This window comes from Salarias fasciatus (genome assembly GCF_902148845.1).
Source record: "Salarias fasciatus chromosome 23 unlocalized genomic scaffold, fSalaFa1.1 super_scaffold_20, whole genome shotgun sequence".
Lineage (NCBI taxonomy): Eukaryota > Metazoa > Chordata > Actinopteri > Blenniiformes > Blenniidae > Salarias > Salarias fasciatus.
The window spans coordinates 1,810,878-1,831,937 of NW_021941230.1; the positions used below are offsets into that span (position 1 = coordinate 1,810,878).

At 42.4% G+C, this 21,060-nt stretch overlaps 1 protein-coding gene and 1 non-coding gene across 2 annotated transcripts; one reads left to right on the forward strand and one right to left on the reverse strand.

Moving 5' to 3' along the window:
• Window positions 1–12,447: 12,447 nt before the first annotated feature.
• On the reverse strand, window positions 12,448–12,519 carry trnaa-ugc (transfer RNA alanine (anticodon UGC)). The gene has a single exon. It is a non-coding gene; the product is annotated as a tRNA-Ala (tRNA).
• A 1,727-nt stretch (window positions 12,520–14,246) lies between these two features.
• LOC115384264 (uncharacterized) lies at window positions 14,247–20,828 on the forward strand. Its single transcript, XM_030086595.1, is given in 13 exon segments — window positions 14,247–14,252; window positions 15,340–15,748; window positions 15,751–16,455; window positions 16,610–16,749; window positions 17,019–17,223; window positions 17,762–17,866; window positions 17,978–18,177; window positions 18,279–18,420; window positions 18,596–19,237; window positions 19,342–19,398; window positions 19,860–19,969; window positions 20,060–20,179; window positions 20,808–20,828. Coding segments are annotated over 13 exon segments (2,862 nt in total).
• The last annotated feature ends 232 nt before the right edge of the window (window positions 20,829–21,060 follow it).

Sequence of the window (21,060 nt, forward strand, 5' to 3'; positions counted from 1 at the left end):
CAGTTCAATGTGTGTGAATCCTGAAAGTCTTTTATTCCAGTGAAGTAGCTCCTTCATTCAGTTCACAGCTCTCATCGTCACGTCTGATGAACGTCCTGCTGGACTGTTTGGAGAGGTGTCAAGAACGGAGTCGTTCACTTTCATGGCAGGAAAAAGTCAGAACTCAACAAGAGCATGGAGGCCTGTCCCCCCCTCTGGAGAAGAAGATGTGTGATTTCTCCACCAGAGTAGAAATCAGGGGAAACGAGGAAGAGGAGTCCCTGTGCTGCTGAAGCCATCAGTGCTCTCAGCCATGGAGCTCCCAGCTGAAACTCCTGAGATGTGTGGAGTCCTCAAAGAGAACGTTTCCATGTTGGCTGGACCAGGAGCCTCGTCCGCTTCCAGAGGGGGGGAATGCATCCAGAAGTCTGCAGGGAGAGTGGTGCTGAAAACCCAGAGGCCTCAACATCAACATGGCTGCCAAAGCACACAGCTACAATGTCTCAGGTCCTCAACCTTCAAGAACATGAGTCAGACCAACCTGCAGACTTTCTGGGTCCTGACATCCGTGAGCTCAGGCAGTGTTAGCGCCTCCACAGGGAACACTGCAGCCTGCCAGGATGAGCTCAGTGGAGAAGGGGACACTCTCACAGTATGAAGGCTGACCACAGCTGACTTGATGACACTGACCCTGAAGGTATGGATGTGTGTATACTAGTAGAATGAAGGTCAGCTGTTCGCCATGGCTATTGTCTCATGAGAAATGCATCATCACTGCTATTTAACTGGAACAAACTCTGAATACTGTGTTTGGTTGTTTGAGGATAAAGATGAAGAATCCTAACAATCTGTTTCACATTGGAGGAATGCAAATGTAGACTGTCAAGTATTGTTGACATGTTTTTCCTCATAGGCAGTGTGTCTAATCATGTTATGTACAACATTAATATACAAAATGACTTTGTGTAAATGTGTAACTGAAGTAAAGCAGGAAGTCCATATAGGTTTCTGTCTTCAGGATGCTACTCTTAAGGTTTCTTTTTTGTTCTTTTCTTACATTGCCACTTCAGAAAAAGTCGACTGTTCTCAAGAAGCAGACGTATGAAGTGATGAGGACGAGCCTGCCAGTGTCGGCTCAGCCACAGAGACCACAGCTGAAGACCACCGTGAGGCAGAGGGGACGTCTCCACTGCTCTCCTCTTCCTCTGATGCCGCTCTCCATCAAGGTCAATAAAAGACAGGATTCATTGTTTGTATGAAGTGACAGTAATGTGTCCAGTAAAACCCCACAGCTGTGTCTGATGACAGAATCTGCTCTGCAGTCAGCTGCTGCAGCAGTCCTACAGCAGGCTGCTGTGCTGGATCACCAGGAGGGAAGTTACAAAGTACAAATACTTTGTCATGTAGTTCAGTAGATTTTTCAGGTATCTGTACTTTACTGGATTGTTTATTTTTGACAATTATTTACTTTTACTCCCTACATTTGAACACAAAAATCTGTACTTTCTCCTCCTCACATTGTTAAAAATAACTTGTTACTTCTGTTCAGCCTCCATGGACGTGACAACACAACGTAAAACAGACAGAACCAGAGACACACAGACTGTCAGCTGACATTACATTACAGCGCCACGACGACTGACAGCATCAGACAGACAGACAGGAAGCTGTGGTCCAGTCAGACTCCAGCAGCCTTCAGTCTGTTCAGGACCTTCTGTCTCCAGTAGAGTCTCGTTACCTTCACTGTCTGCTGGATGAAACGGCTCCATCACCTCTGGCTGCTGCTGCAGCTGCACGGGTCGTCAGCCTGAAGCTGGATCAGTCACATTCAAGCTTTCAGTCCACTGACAACACTAGTTTTTATTATTTATTTTTTTCATTTTGCCAAGTTATCAAACAAGTATTGTGTATAATTAACATAGTAAAATATCATTTTTACTTTTAGACTTCAGTAAATTTCAGAGTGTGTACTTTCCCCTGAGTGAAGGAGTTGTCTTTTTTACACAAGTATCTGCACTTCTACTTCAGTACAGAGTGTGAGAACTTTTGCCACCTTTGTGGATCATTAGTAAAAGTAGTTAACATCCCTCATCCACATTATATTCAGATCAGTTCAAAATTAATTTGTGTATTTTAAAATCACAAACTATGCCACCTTTTTAGGAGTGTTTTAAAAAGAAAAACTAGTGTAGTAAAACCTGCTGCTCATGGTCTTCCAGTATTTGTCACATGACCGCTGTTGTCCTTGCACATTTAACATTGGTCCTGACAGAAGGGTGACTTGACATCAGCTTTTCTCTTTTCTTTATAGAGATGTCACAGACACGTCTGAAAAGAGACGACTCTAAACGTCAGTGGGATAACAGCGAGGTCCGTGCTGTGGAAACACACATGATGGACTTCATACACACTTGCAAGGTTCAGCAGAAGATGGACTGTCTGCAGTGTATCAATGTAGAGCCCGACGCACAGAGAGACCGCCGCTGGACTGGAGGAAAAAATGACATCAGAAATCGAATCACTGCCATGAAGAAAAAGGCTCCTGCTGAACAATAAGAGCCAGTTTTTGTTGCTTTTCAGATCATTCATCAGACCATCGTTTTCTCTTTTGGAAGAAACAGACTTGTTCATTGTTACCTGTATGTTTGGAACCACATGAATTGTTGCTCTGAGCTTTGATGTTCACACATTGTTTCAGTAAAACACATTCTGACAGCATACCTTAGTTTGTTGGGTGATGTTTATTTTCATGTAAATTTGATTCTGGTGTCGATGTGGAGAACATGTTCAGTCTAAATCTGATTTAGAAAAAAGTGTTTCCTGTAGAATTTTATTGAATCTCCAGTCAGCAAGTCAGTAAAATGTATTTATATAGAACTTTTCACAGATCATCATCACAAAGTGCTTCACAGTGTAAAAATCACAGAGATCCAAGACATGGCACAGCACATAAAAACAAGGAGATCAGAAATCATACAGACAGTTTATGTTATAACTTCACAGAGTGTCAGTCTGGAAAGTTCTGCCCACTTCTTCTTTGTTGGTTGTTCTTCAAGCTTTGCTTGATTCTGCTTCCTTTGCTTGTCCAGATGCAGGTGCTTTTTTTTTCACATCTTCAGCAAAGGGCAGAAGTTTGGGAGCATTCCACTTTGCCTCATTCAGACTCCTCAGTGCCTGGGCTGACACGCTCTCATTCCATTTAGTGCCACAGATCTGTTTGAACTCCTGAGCATCACGAGCAGTGTCCTCACCACTGATCACTGCTTCACATTCAACAACATGAGCCAACTTTTTAAGGTTGTAGCTTCAATGCCACAGACGGGGTTTTGTAGAAGCCCGTTTTCTCCTCACAGCCAGCAACACTCCTGACAGCTTCTATGACATGGGGGAGACTGGCTGGTACAAAGAAGTCATGTGCTCTGTTCAGTTTGCCTCCCAGCTTTCCCTGAAGTATCAGTCTACCAGCCTCTCTCATCTTTTCTCTGATGGATTCATGTTTTGTTACGTCCTGCCTGTTCTTATTGTACAGATGTTCCCCAAACGTCAAAATGCATCTCTCTTTTCGGATCACCCTTGACACTTCGTCTTCATTCATGTTATTCACCGATTCCCAGACAGCTGCTTTAACACCATCTGGGACAGGCTGGGCCAACGCACAAACAGCTGGACTCCAGTTCTTCCAGGCTTCAAACACGCAGCTTCTTTGCTCAGCTGGCGTCTTTTCATCAGCATCACAGTGATTTTCTCTTCAACAAGGCCTCACAGTTCACACAGTGCAGGTTCTCACTGGGCTGACAGGAACTGCTGACTGCTGTCTGGGGATCAGCAATCCCTTTCCTTCTTTAAGAACTTCAGCATTGTGGGCACGGTTTCCTCCATTCCTCAGCAAATTCAACTGGATTCTTCTTTCTTTGGAGCCTTTTGGAAATTCAGATGCTCTTGCGACTTCTGCATGATCTTTGTGTTTGATTCCAGGTGTCGTGTTGTTTTGCTCAAAGGCTGAACACAACAGACACAGTAGTACTTCTTATTGTACAGTCTGCCGCCATCTTTCTTTTCCTTTAGCTTCATTACTGACTCATCTGAACTTCCAGATGAAGCAGATCCTTTGGAGTTCTCACCGGCCCGTGGTGGTGTCGTCCGGCTTCTCTTGTGCTTCTGTTCATTTACTTCCTGTGAGCTGACAGAAGCCTTTTTCAGAACCCGTTTCCTCCGTTTCTGCTGCTGGACTTCTGGTCCATCTGCCTCCCAGTCATCAGTAGTTCCTGGCTCATGTTCGTCCTCGGTGGACTCAGAGCTGCTGAGTGAGTCCTCACAGCATCGACGCATCTGTTTAGTAAGTTCTAAAAACAAAGGCATGTTCAGGACACATTCCTGATTCAACCCCATGAAACGATCAAACAGTAACGAGGACGACACTGGGGGGTTTGCATGTTGGAGCCCAATACATAAAATGTGTGTACATGTTACTACCAAGCATTTTCCCAGCATTCCACTGGAGCGGTGAACATTACAACTGTTTCTCCTGCTTTCCAGGTTGACTCTGGTTTCAGTTCAGTTCCAGTTCATTGTTATAAAACTCAACCTACAGCGGCTTGAAACATGTTTCAGCTCTCATCAGGGAGAAGCAGATGTCAGTGATATTCTCTGATGAAGTTATGAATCCACTGTAACAGAGCTACACAGAGAAACTAAAGATGGTGAGTGGTACGGTCCTTTAAAGGAGCTTTTAAATCATGGTGTTCCTGTTGGACATGTTGAAAAGTGACCCTCCATTGTAATAAGTAGCAGCAGCAACACACAGCATCTAGAATTATGTTCATGTGAAGCAGTGTGAAGAACTCAGGCTGGATGTGACAGAAATGTTCATCTAATGCAGCTCTGACTGTGTTTCAATGTGGAGATCAGGAAAGAACTGTCAGCTGTTAGTAATTCACCTTTACTGAAACACACAGACAGCGGTCAGAGTTAAAGGACAAATACAAAGTTATTAGTAGATGAGAATACATGATGAGTCTCTGAAATCAAGCTAAATGAGAATCTTTCTCTCAGTAGGAACTATACAGTGGACTGAACTTTAGGATTGTAATGTCCCCCAAACATCTGCCTGATGAATGAACTCAGCAGCTCACTGTCAGTCCTCTGGAGCTCAGGAACGCCTGGATCCTCAGAAACATCTCTGGGAGACGGCGTGACGACGAACATACTGCCGCTGCCACTGGAGCACTGCTCCATGTCCTGAAGAGGAAACATTAGAGATGACTTTCCATTTTCTGATGCTCTGCAGAACAGAGAGATTCAACACTAGAAGTCCCCCAGAGGGCCGTTTGGCCTTTCTGCCTGTAAAACCCTCAGAGGGGCCAAACGGCCCAGAGGAAGGAGTGAAGAGATGCTTCTGTCATGAAAACAAGGCTCTTCAGCAGAGGACGACGGGGACATGCAGCCACTGAAGGACACTTGTTTAGAGCAGAGTGTGTGGGGGAGGGGGGCAGACGTCTCTCCTGCTCTGCTGCTCATGTTGCCTGCAGAAAGTCAGGAGGAAGAGCAGCGGTCCAGCGAGTCACTGACTGAGGTTACAGGATGTTTTTAGTTTGCAGTTGGTTCATTCTGAATAGATAGATAGATAGATAGATAATTAATTTTATTTCGGCCATAAAGAATACATGTCATAAGTTATGTATGCATACATATAGATATACACTTATATACATAGACATACTCAGACATATTTATGTGCACATACATACATACACTTGAACGCACATACACATGAATACACATATCATTTGGCCGAAAAGGTTTAGGGCTGAAGCCGAAGCTTATTTTGCCCACCACTACCTCACCGCTGTATGAAAATTAAATAGAACCGAACTAAGTCGAGCTATGACAACAAGCCGACAATCTAAATAGGGCACAGCAAAAGGAAACACTTTTGTTAATTAACATTTTCTTCCTGTCGTTTTTGTTGCAAAAATTTATTTATTTATTTTTTTTTCCCTTCTCCTTCCCTTCCATCTGCTCCCTTCCTTCCTCGTGGTTCTACTCTCTCTTCCCCCTTCCCTTCCCTTCCCTCTCCCTTCCCCATCCTCTCCCCTTCCGTCCAAATTTTCCTCCCTCCTTCTTGTGCTTCTCCCCATTTATGAGGCCGCTAAGAGTGGTACTTACAGTAAATGGTGACGCGAGATAAAGTACAGAGGCCAAACCATCAGACATAATGGATAAAAGAATGAATTAAATCGTTTAAAAAAAAAAAAAAAAAAAAAAAAAAAATTAGCTTGGTTGTGAGTTTTGTATGATATGTCTTGTTGGGTTTGTCTACTACTTCACTGTGTATATTTATTAATCACCCAGGTTTTGTATGATTTTTTGAATATATTCAGAGACTTTGCTGTTTTTAGTTCCTTGTCCAGACTGTTCCACAGATTCACCCCTTTGACTGAAGTACAGTGTCCTTTGGTGTTTGTTCTTGCTTTTATTTTATTAAATATTGCAGTGCCCCTTAAATTATATCTGGTCTCTCTTTGTTTGAACAGGTCCTGCATGCATTCTGGGAGAATATCGTGATATGCTTTATACATTATGAGTGCTGTGTTTAAGTTTGTTAAGTCATCCAATTTGAGTAGTCGGTTTTTAATGAAAAGAGAATTTGTTGGTGCATGATAGTCACTATGATTAATAATTCTTATTGCTTTTTTTTGTAGTATTGAAATCGGATGGATTATTGTTTTATACATATGCCCCCACACTTCCACACAATATGTTAGATATGGCAATAAAAGTGAGCAGTATAGTGTGTGGAGGGATTTTTTGTTGACAAAATATTTTACTTTGTGTAAGATAGCTATTATTTTTGATATTTTTCTTTTTAAATTGTCAATATGGGCCTTCCAATTTAGCTTGTTATCTATTATCACGCCGAGAAACTTGGTTTGGTTTACTAGTTCGATGGCTCTGTCGTTAATGGATAGTTTTATTGGAGTTGTAATCATTTTGTTACCGAATACCATGAAATGTGTTTTATTTATATTTAATGATAGTTGATTTATATCAAACCACGTTTTAAGAATGTTTAGATCATTTTCTACTGCATGCAGGAGCTGTTCAAGATCTGGACTGGAGGCATACAGACTTGTATCATCAGCAAAAAGGACACAGTTTACACTTTGCAGGGCATCGCAAATATCATTTATATACAGTATGAAAAGCTTGGGACCAAGAACGGAGCCTTGTGGGACTCCATATGTAATCAGCTGGGTATCAGACTCTACACCATTAAGATGCACGTACTGCTTCCGATTAGTAAGATAGCTTTTTAGCCATGTGAGGGCGGTACCCCTTATTCCATATCTATTCATTTTTTTGAGTAGTGTCTCATGATGGATGGTATCAAATGCTTTTCTGAGGTCGATAAACACTCCAATGGTGAATTCTGAGTTGTCAGTTGCCTTTGAAATGCTCTCAATGAGTTCAATTACTGCCATTGATGTAGACATTTTGGCTCTAAAACCGTATTGATGATTATTTAGCAAATGATACTTATTGATAAAACTGTCCAATCTATTCGTGAAAAGCTTTTCCAGGATTTTGGAAAATTGAGGAAGTAGTGAGATTGGTCTGTAGTTAGTAAGTGATTGTTTATCTCCATTTTTGTATATTGGAATAACTTTTGCAGTTTTCATTTCATCAGGAAAAATACCGGTTTGGAATGATAAATTACAAATATGAGTGAAAGGTTTTAAGATGATATCAATTATACTTTTAATTAAGGTTATGTCTATATTAGAGTGATCTGTCGATTTCTTATTTTTGAAGTTATTGACAATTGTCAGTATTTCATATTCATTTACAGCGCTAATAAATATGGAGTGTGGGTTCATGTTGATCAATCTTTCATCTAGCCCATGTTTATCTCTGGGCTTCACTATCTCCTTTGCAAGATTTGGTCCTACATTCACAAAATAATCATTAAATGCAGCTGCAATCTCTTTAGGTCCGTTTAGTGTAGTGTTGCCCACGTTAATGTAATTTGGGAGTTTTGTTTTACCAGTGCCCTTATTGATTATGTTGTTAAGTGTTTTCCAGGTACCGTGAATGTTGCTTTTGTAATGATCCAGTGTTTTATGATAGTAGTCCTTTTTACTTTCTCTAATAATGTTGGTGAGCTTGTTTTTATACGTCTTATATCTAATTTCTGACTCCACATTTCTATCTTTTAGGAAGTTTTTATAGAGTTGATTTTTCTTTTTGCAAGCATTTATTATTCCTTTAGTCATCCAGGGCTTGACATGTATTTGTTGGTTTTTGCGAAGTGTCTTTTTAAGGGGACAATGTGTATCATAGAACATCATCAATACAGTCAAAAAGGCATTATAGGCCTCATTTGGCTCAGAGGCAGAATAGACTTCATCCCAAGTCAGTTTTTGCAGGTCTTCTCTGAGTGCATCGATTGCATCAGGGGTTCTTAAGCGTGTCAGTGTATAGGTGTTGTCTATGGGAGTTTTCCCTTTGACACAAGTCCGATGGAATATAGCAAATATGGGAAGGTGGTCTGTTATGTCATTGATAAGCAGTCCAGCAGTTATTTGGCTTTCTATGGCATTAGTGTAAATGTTGTCTATCAGTGTTGCTGTCTCTAATGTGATTCTGGTGGGTTTGGTTATTGCAGGGAACTGATTATTAGTAAACATGGTGTTGATGAAGTTGCTTGTTTCAGTGTTTTCGTCGGACTTGAGAATGTCAATGTTAAAGTCACCGACAATTAGGTGCATCTTGTTATTGTTTATATTGACAAGCATACCATCAAGAATTGAGTTGAAGGTATCCAAACAGGATCCAGGTCTTCTGTATAAACATGTAATGACTATATTCTTAGCATTTTTAAGTATTATTTCTACTGTTAATGACTCAAGGATGTTGTCGATGTTATTTGTATTTACCAGTTTACACTGCAATGATTTCTCAATGTATAATGCAACTCCTCCACCTAGTCTATTAACCCTGTGTGATGTAAATAATTCATACCCATCCATTTCGATACCAGGTGTTTTTTCTTCATCTAACCAGGTCTCAGACACAGCAACCACACTAAATTTTTTGAACTGGCTCAGATAATCCTTGATGTGTTTGAAGTTTTTGTGTAGACTCCTGCTGTTAAAGTGTATCACAGAGAGATTTTCTTCCATTTTGAGAGTCTTGAACTGATCATTGGTATAGTACTCACAATCATTAATTATATTATTGTAAAAGTTATTTTCAGGATCGAGATCATTTTCAATTTCATAAGATTTATGTTCAGTCATTTCAAATGTTTTAAATTTAAATTTTTCGTATTTTCTATAAAGATTTTCTGCCTTTACTTCCCTATTTTGAGGATTAAGTAAGTCATCAGTGACATTGTTCACTTCAAGCTCTCGAAATGGAAGCAAGGTGTCCTCAGAATCTATCATAATTCAAACGGCACAGTTCATTTTGAGATGAACTCTGAGATGAACTGAATGAAGTCATTCAGAATGATATTAGTGAGCTTTGTGTTTACATGGAATGAATGAAGGATTAAATCTTCTCTCACGCCGCGGTCTGCAAAGCGTTCTGATTGGACAGGACGGCTGTGACGTACTGACGTCTCCAGGAAGTAAACAGCGTTTTTCTCTCTTCCTTTCTGGATTAACTTTGACGCTGCAGCTTTAATAAATGTCGGCGTTCAGCGCTCCTCGATCCGCTCGTTTCATTATATCCAATTCTTCTGAAACTGCCGTTAAATAAACCGTCTCCATACGAGGCGAAACGCGGACCGCGGGCCGCCATCTTGGAATATTGCGTCATCACGACGGAGCAGAACGACCAGAATGAAGTCGCCTCATCAGCAGATAATTCAGCTTACAAAGGAGAACGAACCCGCCGGTTTATTCAGATTCAGACTGAATTCCAAAGTGTTGGGGTGTTTACATGGTTATTTTAGAGCAGAATGAGGCTTCATTTGGATTTATAGAGGAATAAAAAGTCCCAGGTGAACACATGGAGTGTGCTGTCAGTGACACCAACCGTTCTGATGAAAACAACAAAACGGGGAAGTTTTATAGAACACCATGGACTGGCAGCCCTTCATACACCTCCGTTATCACGGAGCAGTAATACTAGTAGTAGTTTTACTATTCTATATATTTTCATGTCATTTATTTCAGCTTTTATTTATAACAATCAGTTGAATCTGTCTGCTCCTCAGACATGTGGGCTCGTTGGTCTAGGACAGGGTTTCCCAACCCTGGTCCTCAGGGAACACTATCCTGCATGTTTTGGATGTTTCCCTCTTCCAACACACCTGATTCACATGACCAGCTCGTTATCAAGCTCTGCAGAGGCCTAGTAACAATCCTGATCATTTGGATCAGGTGTGTTGGAAGAGGGAAACATCCAAAACATGAAGGATAGTGTTCCCTGAGGACCAGGGTTGGGAAACCCTGGTCTCGGAGTATGATTCTCACTTTGGGTGTGAGAGGTTCCGGGTTCAATTCCCAGACAAGCCCTTGGAATTATGATTCAGTCTTCAACAAGTGGCTTTCAGCTTTGGTCATCAACCAGGATCCCTTTGAGTAAAACTTCAGAAGCTTCTCTGACTTTGTGTTGGAGGTTTGGCTGATCTCATGTTCATGACCAGCAGCAGCATTTCCACCGTGAATGCATTGGTTGGTTTTATACAGCACTTTTCTGGACACTCAAAGACGCTTTACATTGCATTATTCATTCACTCTATACTGGATGGTGGTAAGCTACTCTTGTAGCCACAGCTGCCCTGGGGCAGACTGACGGAAGCGAGGCTGCCAATCTGCGCCATCAGCCCCTCCAACCACCACCAACCATTCACTCTCGGCAAGGTGGGTGAAGTGTCTTGCCCAAGGACACAACGACAGTTTTGCGCCTGCGGGAGCGGGGATCAAACCGCCAACCTTCCGGTTATAAGACGACCCGCTCTACCAACTGAGCTACTGTCGCCCCAACAAGGAGATGGAGCCGGAGAGCTCTCACAAAGTTCCCCCTGAGAGCAGTTTCTAAAAAGTAGTGTTTTCAGTGTCTCCAGCACTGTTGTGGTGTAAACAGACACCAGAACACAGTGAGAGTTTAGTGTTTCCTCTTGAAGCCTCTGCAGTGTAAACGGCCTTATTTTCAGGCAGCAGACCAAAACAGTGTTGTCAGACAGAAGAGCTGGAGGACATGGTTCCTGGAGAGAAGCAGAGCTGAGTCCTCCAGTGGTTTCATTTAGGATGTGAGGGACTCAGCAGCACAGCGGCCAGCAGGAGTCATGGCTGAGTGACGCTGCAACACTGGAGGAAACTCTTTTCTGCACTCAGTCTTTGATCGGGGAGCAGTTTGGACTTTATCATTTAGACTTCAGCTTCATAATCCATCATATTGTTTGGCCCACAGACCAGATGTTTGACAGAGCTGAGCACAATGAGAGAAAAGCTGAAGGAAAGCCTCCCTCCTGATTGGATGAGACAGAGAGAGGACAAAGGAGGACCTGAGGACGCTCAGCGAGGACCAGCTGAGGAAACACACTCAGGCAGCGACCTGAAGACTGTCCAGGCTGTCAGGAGTCTTCTGCACCTGCCTCATTTATGATGACCTATGTGTCGGCTAGTTGGTCTGGGAGTAGGATTCTCATTTTGGGTGAGAGGTCCTGGGTTCAATTCCTGGATGAGGCCTTGTCTTTGCTCTCTCCTGCGGTTTTTAGGTTTCCTCCAGAAGAAGTCTGTCCACCAGAGGAAAATAATGTGATTAGTTTGATATATTCCAGTTAAAAGTGAGGCTAACCAATGTGGAAACCCTCCTCAGATTCAGAGTGATGATCTGGTTGGTGGAGGAGCGACCGGCCCCCAGTGACGTGGAGGGAAACCCCGTAGCATCAGCACAGGTTCAGACTGCTGAACGAAGCCACACCTGGCTTTACCAACGTGACACAGCTGCTGAAGGAGCTCCGGCTCCATGCTGCTCACTCAGAGGAGGAAGAACCAGATGTTGAACTCTGCAGGCCAGGGGCCTCGTTGATCACACACTGTGGAGGGCCTTGTGGCTTTTCACAGGAGTCATCTGAAGGTTTTTTCAGATGTTGTTAAGTGTTTTTGTTTTGTTTAACTTGGACTGGCAGACTCCATCTGTTATCAGGGCTTTGTATCAGTATCTGGTCTGAACCCCGACTGGGAGGAAGACACACAGAGAGTATCTGTGAGTGTCAGCTTTCTCACCTGTTCTTCCACTCTCTGAGAGAATCCTTTATTAAACCACATCATGACACTTGGTGATTTCTCAGAAATTCTGTATGCCAACAACAGAAAAATTTCCAAAGCAGTTCTATGGTTTATCTTGCTGGAAGGATCCTCTGGGATGTTGAGAGATTGATTTTATCTCACAGCCACAAAGAGACACTCAGCCTCTGTTCATAAGCTTGATGATATTAATGTTTGACATAAAGCCTGGAGATGCTGGGGACTGAACCCAGGACCTCCTACATGCAAAGCAGGCGCTCTACCACTGAGCTACATCCCCTGTTTCCTCCAACTGCTCTGCTGATTCTGAGTGAAGTGAATCAGCTCAGTGAGTCCAGGAGGAAAACTCCTGAGAAGCCTGTTCCTCTCTCAGCAGGACAGTCTGGACTGTGGAGTGTGGCTGGTTGCTGGAGGTCAGTGTTGATGGAAGTGGATCCATCACTGGTCCAGGTCAGGTGTTTTCGTCACACAGCCATGACTCCTGCTGGGCCGCTGCGCTGCTGAGTCCCTCACATTAGTCCTGTGCGGTATACCGGTTTGTACCGAATACTGGTTTTTATTTTCGTTATGATATGAATTTTTCATATACCGCAATACCGGTGAACGGCCCAAACAACGTCCGGAATGTACGCGACAGTGAAGTGTTTCAGGTGGGACCCATTTCACTGCTGCACACCAACAACACAGCGTGTTGTTGGCTGCCGGCGAGAGCTCTCAAAGTGAAGCACACTTGCGTTGCTGACATGTGGAGCAGTGGCAGCAGATGATCCAGACTGCTTCATTTTTAAAATCATGTAAAACAGGGCAACTCCTGGAAACACTGTTTGAGGAAGTGACTTTGAGGAGCAGCATCAGTTTCTTCATCATCTAATCATCTCTGTGCAGCTCCAGAAGAATTTTTACAGATGTTACAGATGTTTGTGATCCTCAGTGGACCACACTGAGTGCAAGAGGAGTCTTCATGTTGATATTATTAGAATTTAAAACTGTTAGTGGGCCAAGTCCTGATCCTCCAGACAGAGCTGTGAAACTGTCCGCTAGTTTGTGTTAGTGGGGAAGAAACAGCATAACGCCTTCAGTCTGGACACTGGGGGACAGTCCACCCACAGCCTTCAGTCTGGACACTGGGGGACAGTCCACCCACAGCCGGTCTTCACCCAGCAGCAAATAGTTAATGATCTCTGGAGCTCTGCAGATACAGAGGCCTGGAAAATGACACAGGTTTAGTGATGTTGGCTAAAAACTTCCTCATCACAATGTAAAGACTCCTGAGGACACTTTAAAACAGCTCCAAAAGAGGACTGGAGCGGGACTTTAAAGAGCTTTCAGGCCTCGGCTTCATTCATTTTCTTTAAAGAGGATATTTCTGTCTGGGCTGAACTCGCCATTAGATCAGGCAGTTGTAAAGTTTCTTCTTCCCCCAACCTCTCAGTATGAACAGTGACCAGGTGGGGGCAGCATTACGCTGATCCAGCGTCCAGCCTGCCGGAAGTCAGTAGAAGAAGAAGCTGCAGCTGCAGTTGATGCCAGTCCTGGTCTGACACGTGCTGGTCCAACAAGGATCCAGACTCAGTAAAGGTCCAACTCTTTAAACTTTGTGTTCAGAGCGGTTAAAGTGAGTTTTCCAGGAAGCTCCGGATTGATTCCTGTCGGTTTTTAACATCTGCTTTTAGCAGCAGCAGAGACGCTACAGGAAGTGGGGCACCAGTTAACACGGAGACCAGTTAATCCGAAACACCTGCGAGCCAAGTACCCCTGGCTGCAGCCCGCAGAACGGGGCGTGCCTCAACGTGGGCGGAGTTAAACGTTTAACTCCGCCCACGTTGAGCCTCACTCGTTTATTGTCGCCGTCTGGTGGCGCCACTGGCCTCTATCAGATGATATGACAGAATTCTAAGGAGTGCTATCCTGTTCTGAACTATGGGGGGCAGTAATACGCAAATAGCGTCTACACTGCCGGAAATCTCACTGAAGAAGAAGAAGAAGAAGCAGAAAGAAATTTGGAAAATGGAGGTAAGCACATATATATTTTGTTTAAACGTGTTGTTTTAACGTGCTTTAACATTGCGGTTTTGCGATTTTGTAACAGACAAGGAAGGAAGTGATATTATTTTATCTGCAGTTGCATTATCGTCAGACACATTTATTTTGTCGTGATGTCCTGATTTTGTCACGTGCTAAGTAGCAAGCCTATTTGAAAAGTTACCGTATACAAAACATGAAAACGATGCCATTCCTTTTAGCATTACACTAATTCCAAATATTCACAGTAATCAAATGGAACGACCATGTCTAATTAATGAAATATTGCGTTAGACATGAAATAGAACTTACTGCTTTTGTTTGTGGAATAAATCGTGATCTGGAAGACAAATCATGTCAAATCATGGCTGTTGATATAGATATACATTTAAATGTTGTATCTGATCAGTTGTATTGGGCCAGTCTGGACTAAAATGCCAATCCGGCTCCAACTGTCATGTTACCAGACGGTGAACCGTTCTGTCCTGTCCAGACATCTGTTAGCATCCATGACATGACACGAATCAACATTTGTTGTTGAGGTGAAAAATCGTTTCAGATCTTTTTGTCTTGTGAATTCCTCAGTATTGTGCCTTTTTTAAGTCTATTTTTCCCCTCTGATTTGTAGAGACACATTACCATACTTACGGATACACCAACCCCAACAAAATGCAGCAGCAGTGAACATTTCCACTGTCCTTTCTGCAAATATGAGGCAGCTAAGCATATGGTGCAGAACCATATGAAAGGCCACTCTTCAGTAAAACACAGAGGTACTTACTTATGACACATATTTAGATGAGCAATATATTGGTACAAGTACAAATGTTATTTACTTCTTTCCTCTCTTTCAGAATTCATAATTATTAAGTGTGGCTTAAGTTGTCGGACAGCAGCACATTTTCATTGCTGCTATTGTGCTGCAACAATTATTAATAGAGGCCAGTTTATAAGACACATAGAACTACACCAAGAGGAGAAGCATGATGCAGCCCCTAAAGAACAAACAAAGACCCTCGCAATGCCTCCTGTACAGCTCCCTGTGGCATCCGCACAGATCCCTGCGGCCTCTTCACAGCTTCCTGCGGCCCCCACTCAGATCCCTGCGGCCCCCACTCAGCTCCCTGTGGCCTCTGCACAGCATCCGGATACCCCTAAAGCATCAAGTCACACAATATATGGAAAACACAAGAAAGTCACTTGTCCTCACTGCAGCATGATGTTGAGCAAGAAAAACTTCAAAACACACTGCAAAAGAAAGCATACCCACCACTTTGAGACAGTGTCGAAGGACAGATTTTTGGCCTCTCAATGTGTTGATGTCAAAAATGGTGTGTTTGCAGTTGAAAAATCTTTTTGTGGTCCAGCAACACCCATACATGTCATTAAGAATACTTGGGGACCAACCCACAAGGTCATGTGTGAGGTCAACCAGTGCCGTCTGAACAGTGACTTTGCACGAAGAAGCGGGATGTTGCCATATGAGTGCCCCATATACTGTCTTTATTGTATTGCCCACGTGCTGACAATCAAAACGTCACTCTAACAGCTGAGGCGTTGAAAACAATGGTGGACAATAAATGGTTTGGTGAGGAGCGTAAAGCCAGTCTCTTGCGATCTCAGCAAAGTGCTGTTGCAGAGGGTGTGCCCCTGTCTGTGCATCTGAATGTGGGTGGTCCACCTTCCAAATTTCATATCTCTGTTCATGAAGCAAACATAACCTATTACAGTAGGTTGGGAAGAGTGATTGTGTCTTACGACACAAAGCAGAACAACTGGCATTGTCCCTGCTCTAAAGCAAGACACTCTTGCATTCACAAAGCTGTTGCTAAATGGCATCTCTTTGTCACAAAGAGGGAGCTATTCCAAAAGGTGAAGAGCACAGAGGAAGAGACACACAATCCAACCCAGGCCACCACAGATCAAAATGCAAGTGAGGACAGTGTGGAGGACAGTTATCCACCAGATGACAGAAGTGTTGCAAGGATGCTTAATTACCTCCTCACAAATAAAAAGCTCCCTGCAGATCTGCCCCAAGCTCTCATGGAGCAGTCAAGAGAGGGAAGAGCAAAGGACAGCTTTCCAAAGCACCTTATCCCTAAAGAAACAACATGTGTGGAATGTGAGTACACAATGTGTGAACAACTGGTAACATCAAAAGCCAAGATCCTGACAAGCACGGGTGTAGTTGAAGGTTGGTACTGTCACGGGTCCTTCTATGCTCTTATCATTTATTTAATAATTTATTATTTAATTTATATGTACATGACAAACAAAAAGAATAATTCTACTTATCGCAAAGGACATTCCAGCCACAGCCATAACCTTTGTTTGGACTGTGTTTTTAGGAATATCAACGTACAGGAAGTCCTGCCTGAACTGTGGCATGATCTACAGATACCAGGAGTGGGAGGATGGTATCCACAACTTTGACGACCACATAATCTTGTCTCTGCATTTGTGCCTGATGGTTAGGAATGCATTACAGGTGAGATCGTATCATTCAGAAATGCATTCTGCTCACTGAAAAGTCCAGTGAATTGATTTTGTATGTAATGTGATGTTATTTTAACTTCTTTCCATCCTTTTGAGTGACACCACAGTTCAACTCACAGTAATACAAAAAAAAAAAGTTTTGACAAGATAAAATATATTTAATTGTATTTCCTAAGGCTATTGAAGATGCAATTCTAACAAAGCAACTTACATTTTGAAATCATCTAACATTAGAATACTCCTGTTCTCATCACTTTCCAGACGCATACAACTATCAGCAAAGTGATAGAAATAATTGAAACAACAGAGAAGGTGTCCTTTCCGAACAAGGAGAGGATTCTCCAAGCCTACCTTCATTTTGAGGCCCTTACAAACCATGACTACAGTTACAATTGTGTGTCATGTGGCTATAGCCCAGCGGTTGTTGTGATGGATCTTCACAAGAAAGGTGTTTTCAATTTGCCAGGTGAGTTCGATAAGCTGTTATGTCACATAGGTATTTTAGCTTCATTGTTTGTATAACATCTCCTCTCCCTCTTCTGTGTGGTCAACTGTTTTCTTGTCTGTACTCATCTATTGCACGTCTGCCCATCCTAGGAGAGGGATCTTTCTTCTGTTGCTCACCCTGAGGTTTACTGTGTTTTCTTGGGAGTTTTTGCTAAAGGTCTAAAGGCAGAGGATGTTGTTATGATGGTTTGTAAAACCCTCGAATCAAACTGTTCATAACATATGCTATACAACTAAAATGTATAGCATCTGGACTAAAACCACCAGGTTCAGGAACAGGTTTTTCCCAATAGAACTCTTCCTCCCGCCACCCCTTACCCTCTCACACACATGCCCCAGCCCCCTCAGGAAGTGACTATATGCATTTTGTTGCTCTGTATTTGTGACATGTGCAATAACAAAGCTGAATCCAATATAATCTATATTTTGTCGGCTCTAATGCTCAGATATTTTATTAGTGATTGACATGGGAAAAAAATAAACTGTTCTTTTAACAGTGAGTGAGATCCAAAGCCTGCCTGATGATTTTGATGGCCATGTGGATATAGCAAATTTCTGGGATGCTGTGGCCATGGAAATGATTAGTCGTCGTTTAATTCCATGTAAGTAATTTGAAAAGACAGGTTAAGAGCAGTTGCACTGAAAGTAAAGTATATTAATGTGTTTAGTCTTGTGCTAATAATAGCTAATACTCTTTATATTTTTTCACAAAGGTGGTCGAAAGAACCCTTTTGTTGCGTCCCCCAGTTATCATCACTGGGCCCCATGGATTGGCCCACACACACGAAGATCAAATTCAGTTTTAAACACTGAATTTGAAAAAATGCAAGCTCCAAAAACGCCAAACAATGGGGATGATGATGATGACATGATTAATGAAGAGCGGCTCACAGATGAGCTTGTGAACTTGAAGGTGAATTAGTTGATAAAATATGCAAAATCCACTTTTTTTGCAAACAAAAAATATGTCTATGCTTTATTCACAATATCAACTCAAATGCATGTTTGCAACAGGTAGAGGACATCAGGGCACTCTGTAAAAACTGTGGTGTGGATGACAAAGGCTCCAAAGTGGATCTTGTCATGCGACTTTCAGAAAAAATGTCAAAAAGAGTCACCTACAACAAGGTGTTTGAGAAAGTGTGGGCTGCCTCTGGTAAGTGAAGTAATGTGTTCATCATCAATCAGTATGTATTTATGTAAATTAGCCATACATGTTCCTAATGTCAGTTATTACTCATACTAGAGTCTCATAATATGCATTTGAATCAAACTGTAAAAGTGGGTGATACAAATAAAGTTGCCCTTGACCACTGTTTTTCTGTTTCCAGGTGGTTGGGCTGTAATCACCTGTCCATGTGGGGTTGTGTATTCAGTGAAGTTCAACCTCAGAGCAGAGAGTCCACGTGACTTTGTGGATCTCTTGTTATCGTGGAAAGACATTCCCAATGTTTCAGTGTATGATTATGCCAGAGGGCTGGCGCTGCATGCGAACCGCAGGCAGCCAGGAATCTTTGCCCCTTTTCAAGGAAGGTTACTGGATCCCACCCCAGACAACATAAAGCATGCCTCAGAGAGCACGGTTCATGTCAACTTGCCATGGCTGAAAAATTCTAAGATGCCCGCTGATGAAAATGGTCACCCTCTCACTGGGTCCTCGCAGCATTTCGCTTTAAACGATGTGTTCCACCAAGGCAACAGCAAAGACCAGAGGGAGGTTCTGAGAAAGCTGGAGCTTGTGCCTGAGCTTGCTGGTCTTATAAACAGCCAGTGTGTGGAGCAGCTTTTTTCTGGGATGAGAAAGAACAATTACTTTTTAAATATGACAACCCCATCCACACACATATTTCTCCAAAGAAATATACTTCATCATTATAACATGGCAAAGAACAAAAGAGTCCGAGAACAGTATAGCAAGATTGTTCCTTCAGATGTTGAAATGCAATGTGACAGCCATGGAAGGCTAGTCTTAGGTATGTTAATGAATATTTATGCACAATTATTGTCCTCGTCCACTTTATGCAACTTTTTACAATGTATGTAACATTATCTTTTCTTTTTGCTCATTCCCCATCAGCTGGAATGCCAACGGGGTCATCTGACAACAGCAAAGACCAAGAAGAATGTCAAGAGTGTGAGTCCCTGCTAGTGTGTGTGTGTGTGTGTGTGTGTGTGTGTGTGTGTGTGTGTGTGTGTGTGTGTGTGCGTTCTCGTATTTCTATCCTTGTTGGGGCCAAATGTCCCCACAAGGATAGCAAAACGTGAAACGACGTGCCTTGTGGGGACCTTTTTCCGGTCCTAAGTAGGAGAAACAGTGTTTTCTTGACCATGTTGTTGTTACTGAAAAAAGTAAAAGTGCAAAAACATTTCTTTAGGGTTAGGCTTTATTGTGGTGTGGGTTAGGGTTAGGGTAAGGGTCAGGGTTAGGGGCTAGACATGAATGGGAGTCAATGGACGGTCCCCACAAGGATAGAAATACAAGACAGAGTGTGTGTGTGTGTGTGTGTGTGTGTGTGTGTGTGTGTGTGTGTGTGTAAGTAGAAATGTGACATTTCACACTTGATTTTTATTCTGATGTTTTTTTTCCCCCACTAGTAATTGATGGCAGTCAGCAGAGACCTCATGGGCACTTCACTAGTCTCCATAACTTGTCAGCACACAGAGCATGCTGGGGACAGGAACTCAACGACATCCAGGAACACCTGGTAATGTCAACCATTGTGCCACTGTAAATATCTCTGAATGGTATTAATATAACCAAAAACATGTTTCAAGACTTTGTTTTCTTCCACTAGCTGTCAGATGCCTTGGATGAGACCAAAAGTCCCACTGAGTACCTTGCAATGGTGAACAACATCATCCTGACTCGCTCTGACTTTTGGAGTCTTGGTTTGAGTCGAGACTTTGACGGGATGGTAGGCATAGAGAATGTGTTGTGCTGATATGATTTCTGTATTTTTTGTTATTATTTTAATTTGTGTTTGTTTTCTGCTAGATCCTGAACTCTTGTCTTCATGTCATTGGGAAGGTAGAGTAGCTATGGTGAAAAACTTAATTCAGATGGGTTGGATAGTATAGTTCAATGATCTATCTCTGTTACAGAGAATAGAGCACGTGTTTGCTGCAAACAGCCATGTCATTGTCACATGGTTTCCACCATCATCCACAAACCCCATGGATCACCTGCCGGTAGTTTGTTGAAAAGTTTTGCTTTTGTAGTGAAGTTTGAGCATTTCATAATCAGTTATTGATATCTTTTTACAGGACAATGCAGCCAGTCTACAGTGGGTTCTGCTTCCAGTATTTGTACCTGGACACTGGATACTCTGTGTAAATACATTTCTATCTTCCTCTATTATTACCTTGCACAACAAAGTTGCTCATTGCTGGTTTAAATTTTTTGGTTTATTAAATGCATGGCAGCTTTGTAAGTGTTTCTGTAACGTTCCATAACTTTATGTGTCTGGTTATATTTGAACACATTTAACAGATACTGAGGCCACAGGCTCGGGAGATTTTCTTCCGAGATCCCCTCTGTGGCAGCAGCTGGAGAGATCAGAGTAGAGTCCATCTTTTCAGGTTTTTAGGGCACCTTCCAAGATCTTGCCTGGACAGTGGTAGTTCTGTTTTAAACCACTTGTCCTTTGTTTGTTTATTAAATGGTTCTGTTTTTATTTGAATTTAATTTTCCCCTGCATTGAGATGTTCCAAACAAAAACAAACAACAAAAGGGAGTGTTTGCAAGGGATAGACGTAATTGTTACATTATTCTACGCAGATGGAAACAGAACCATAC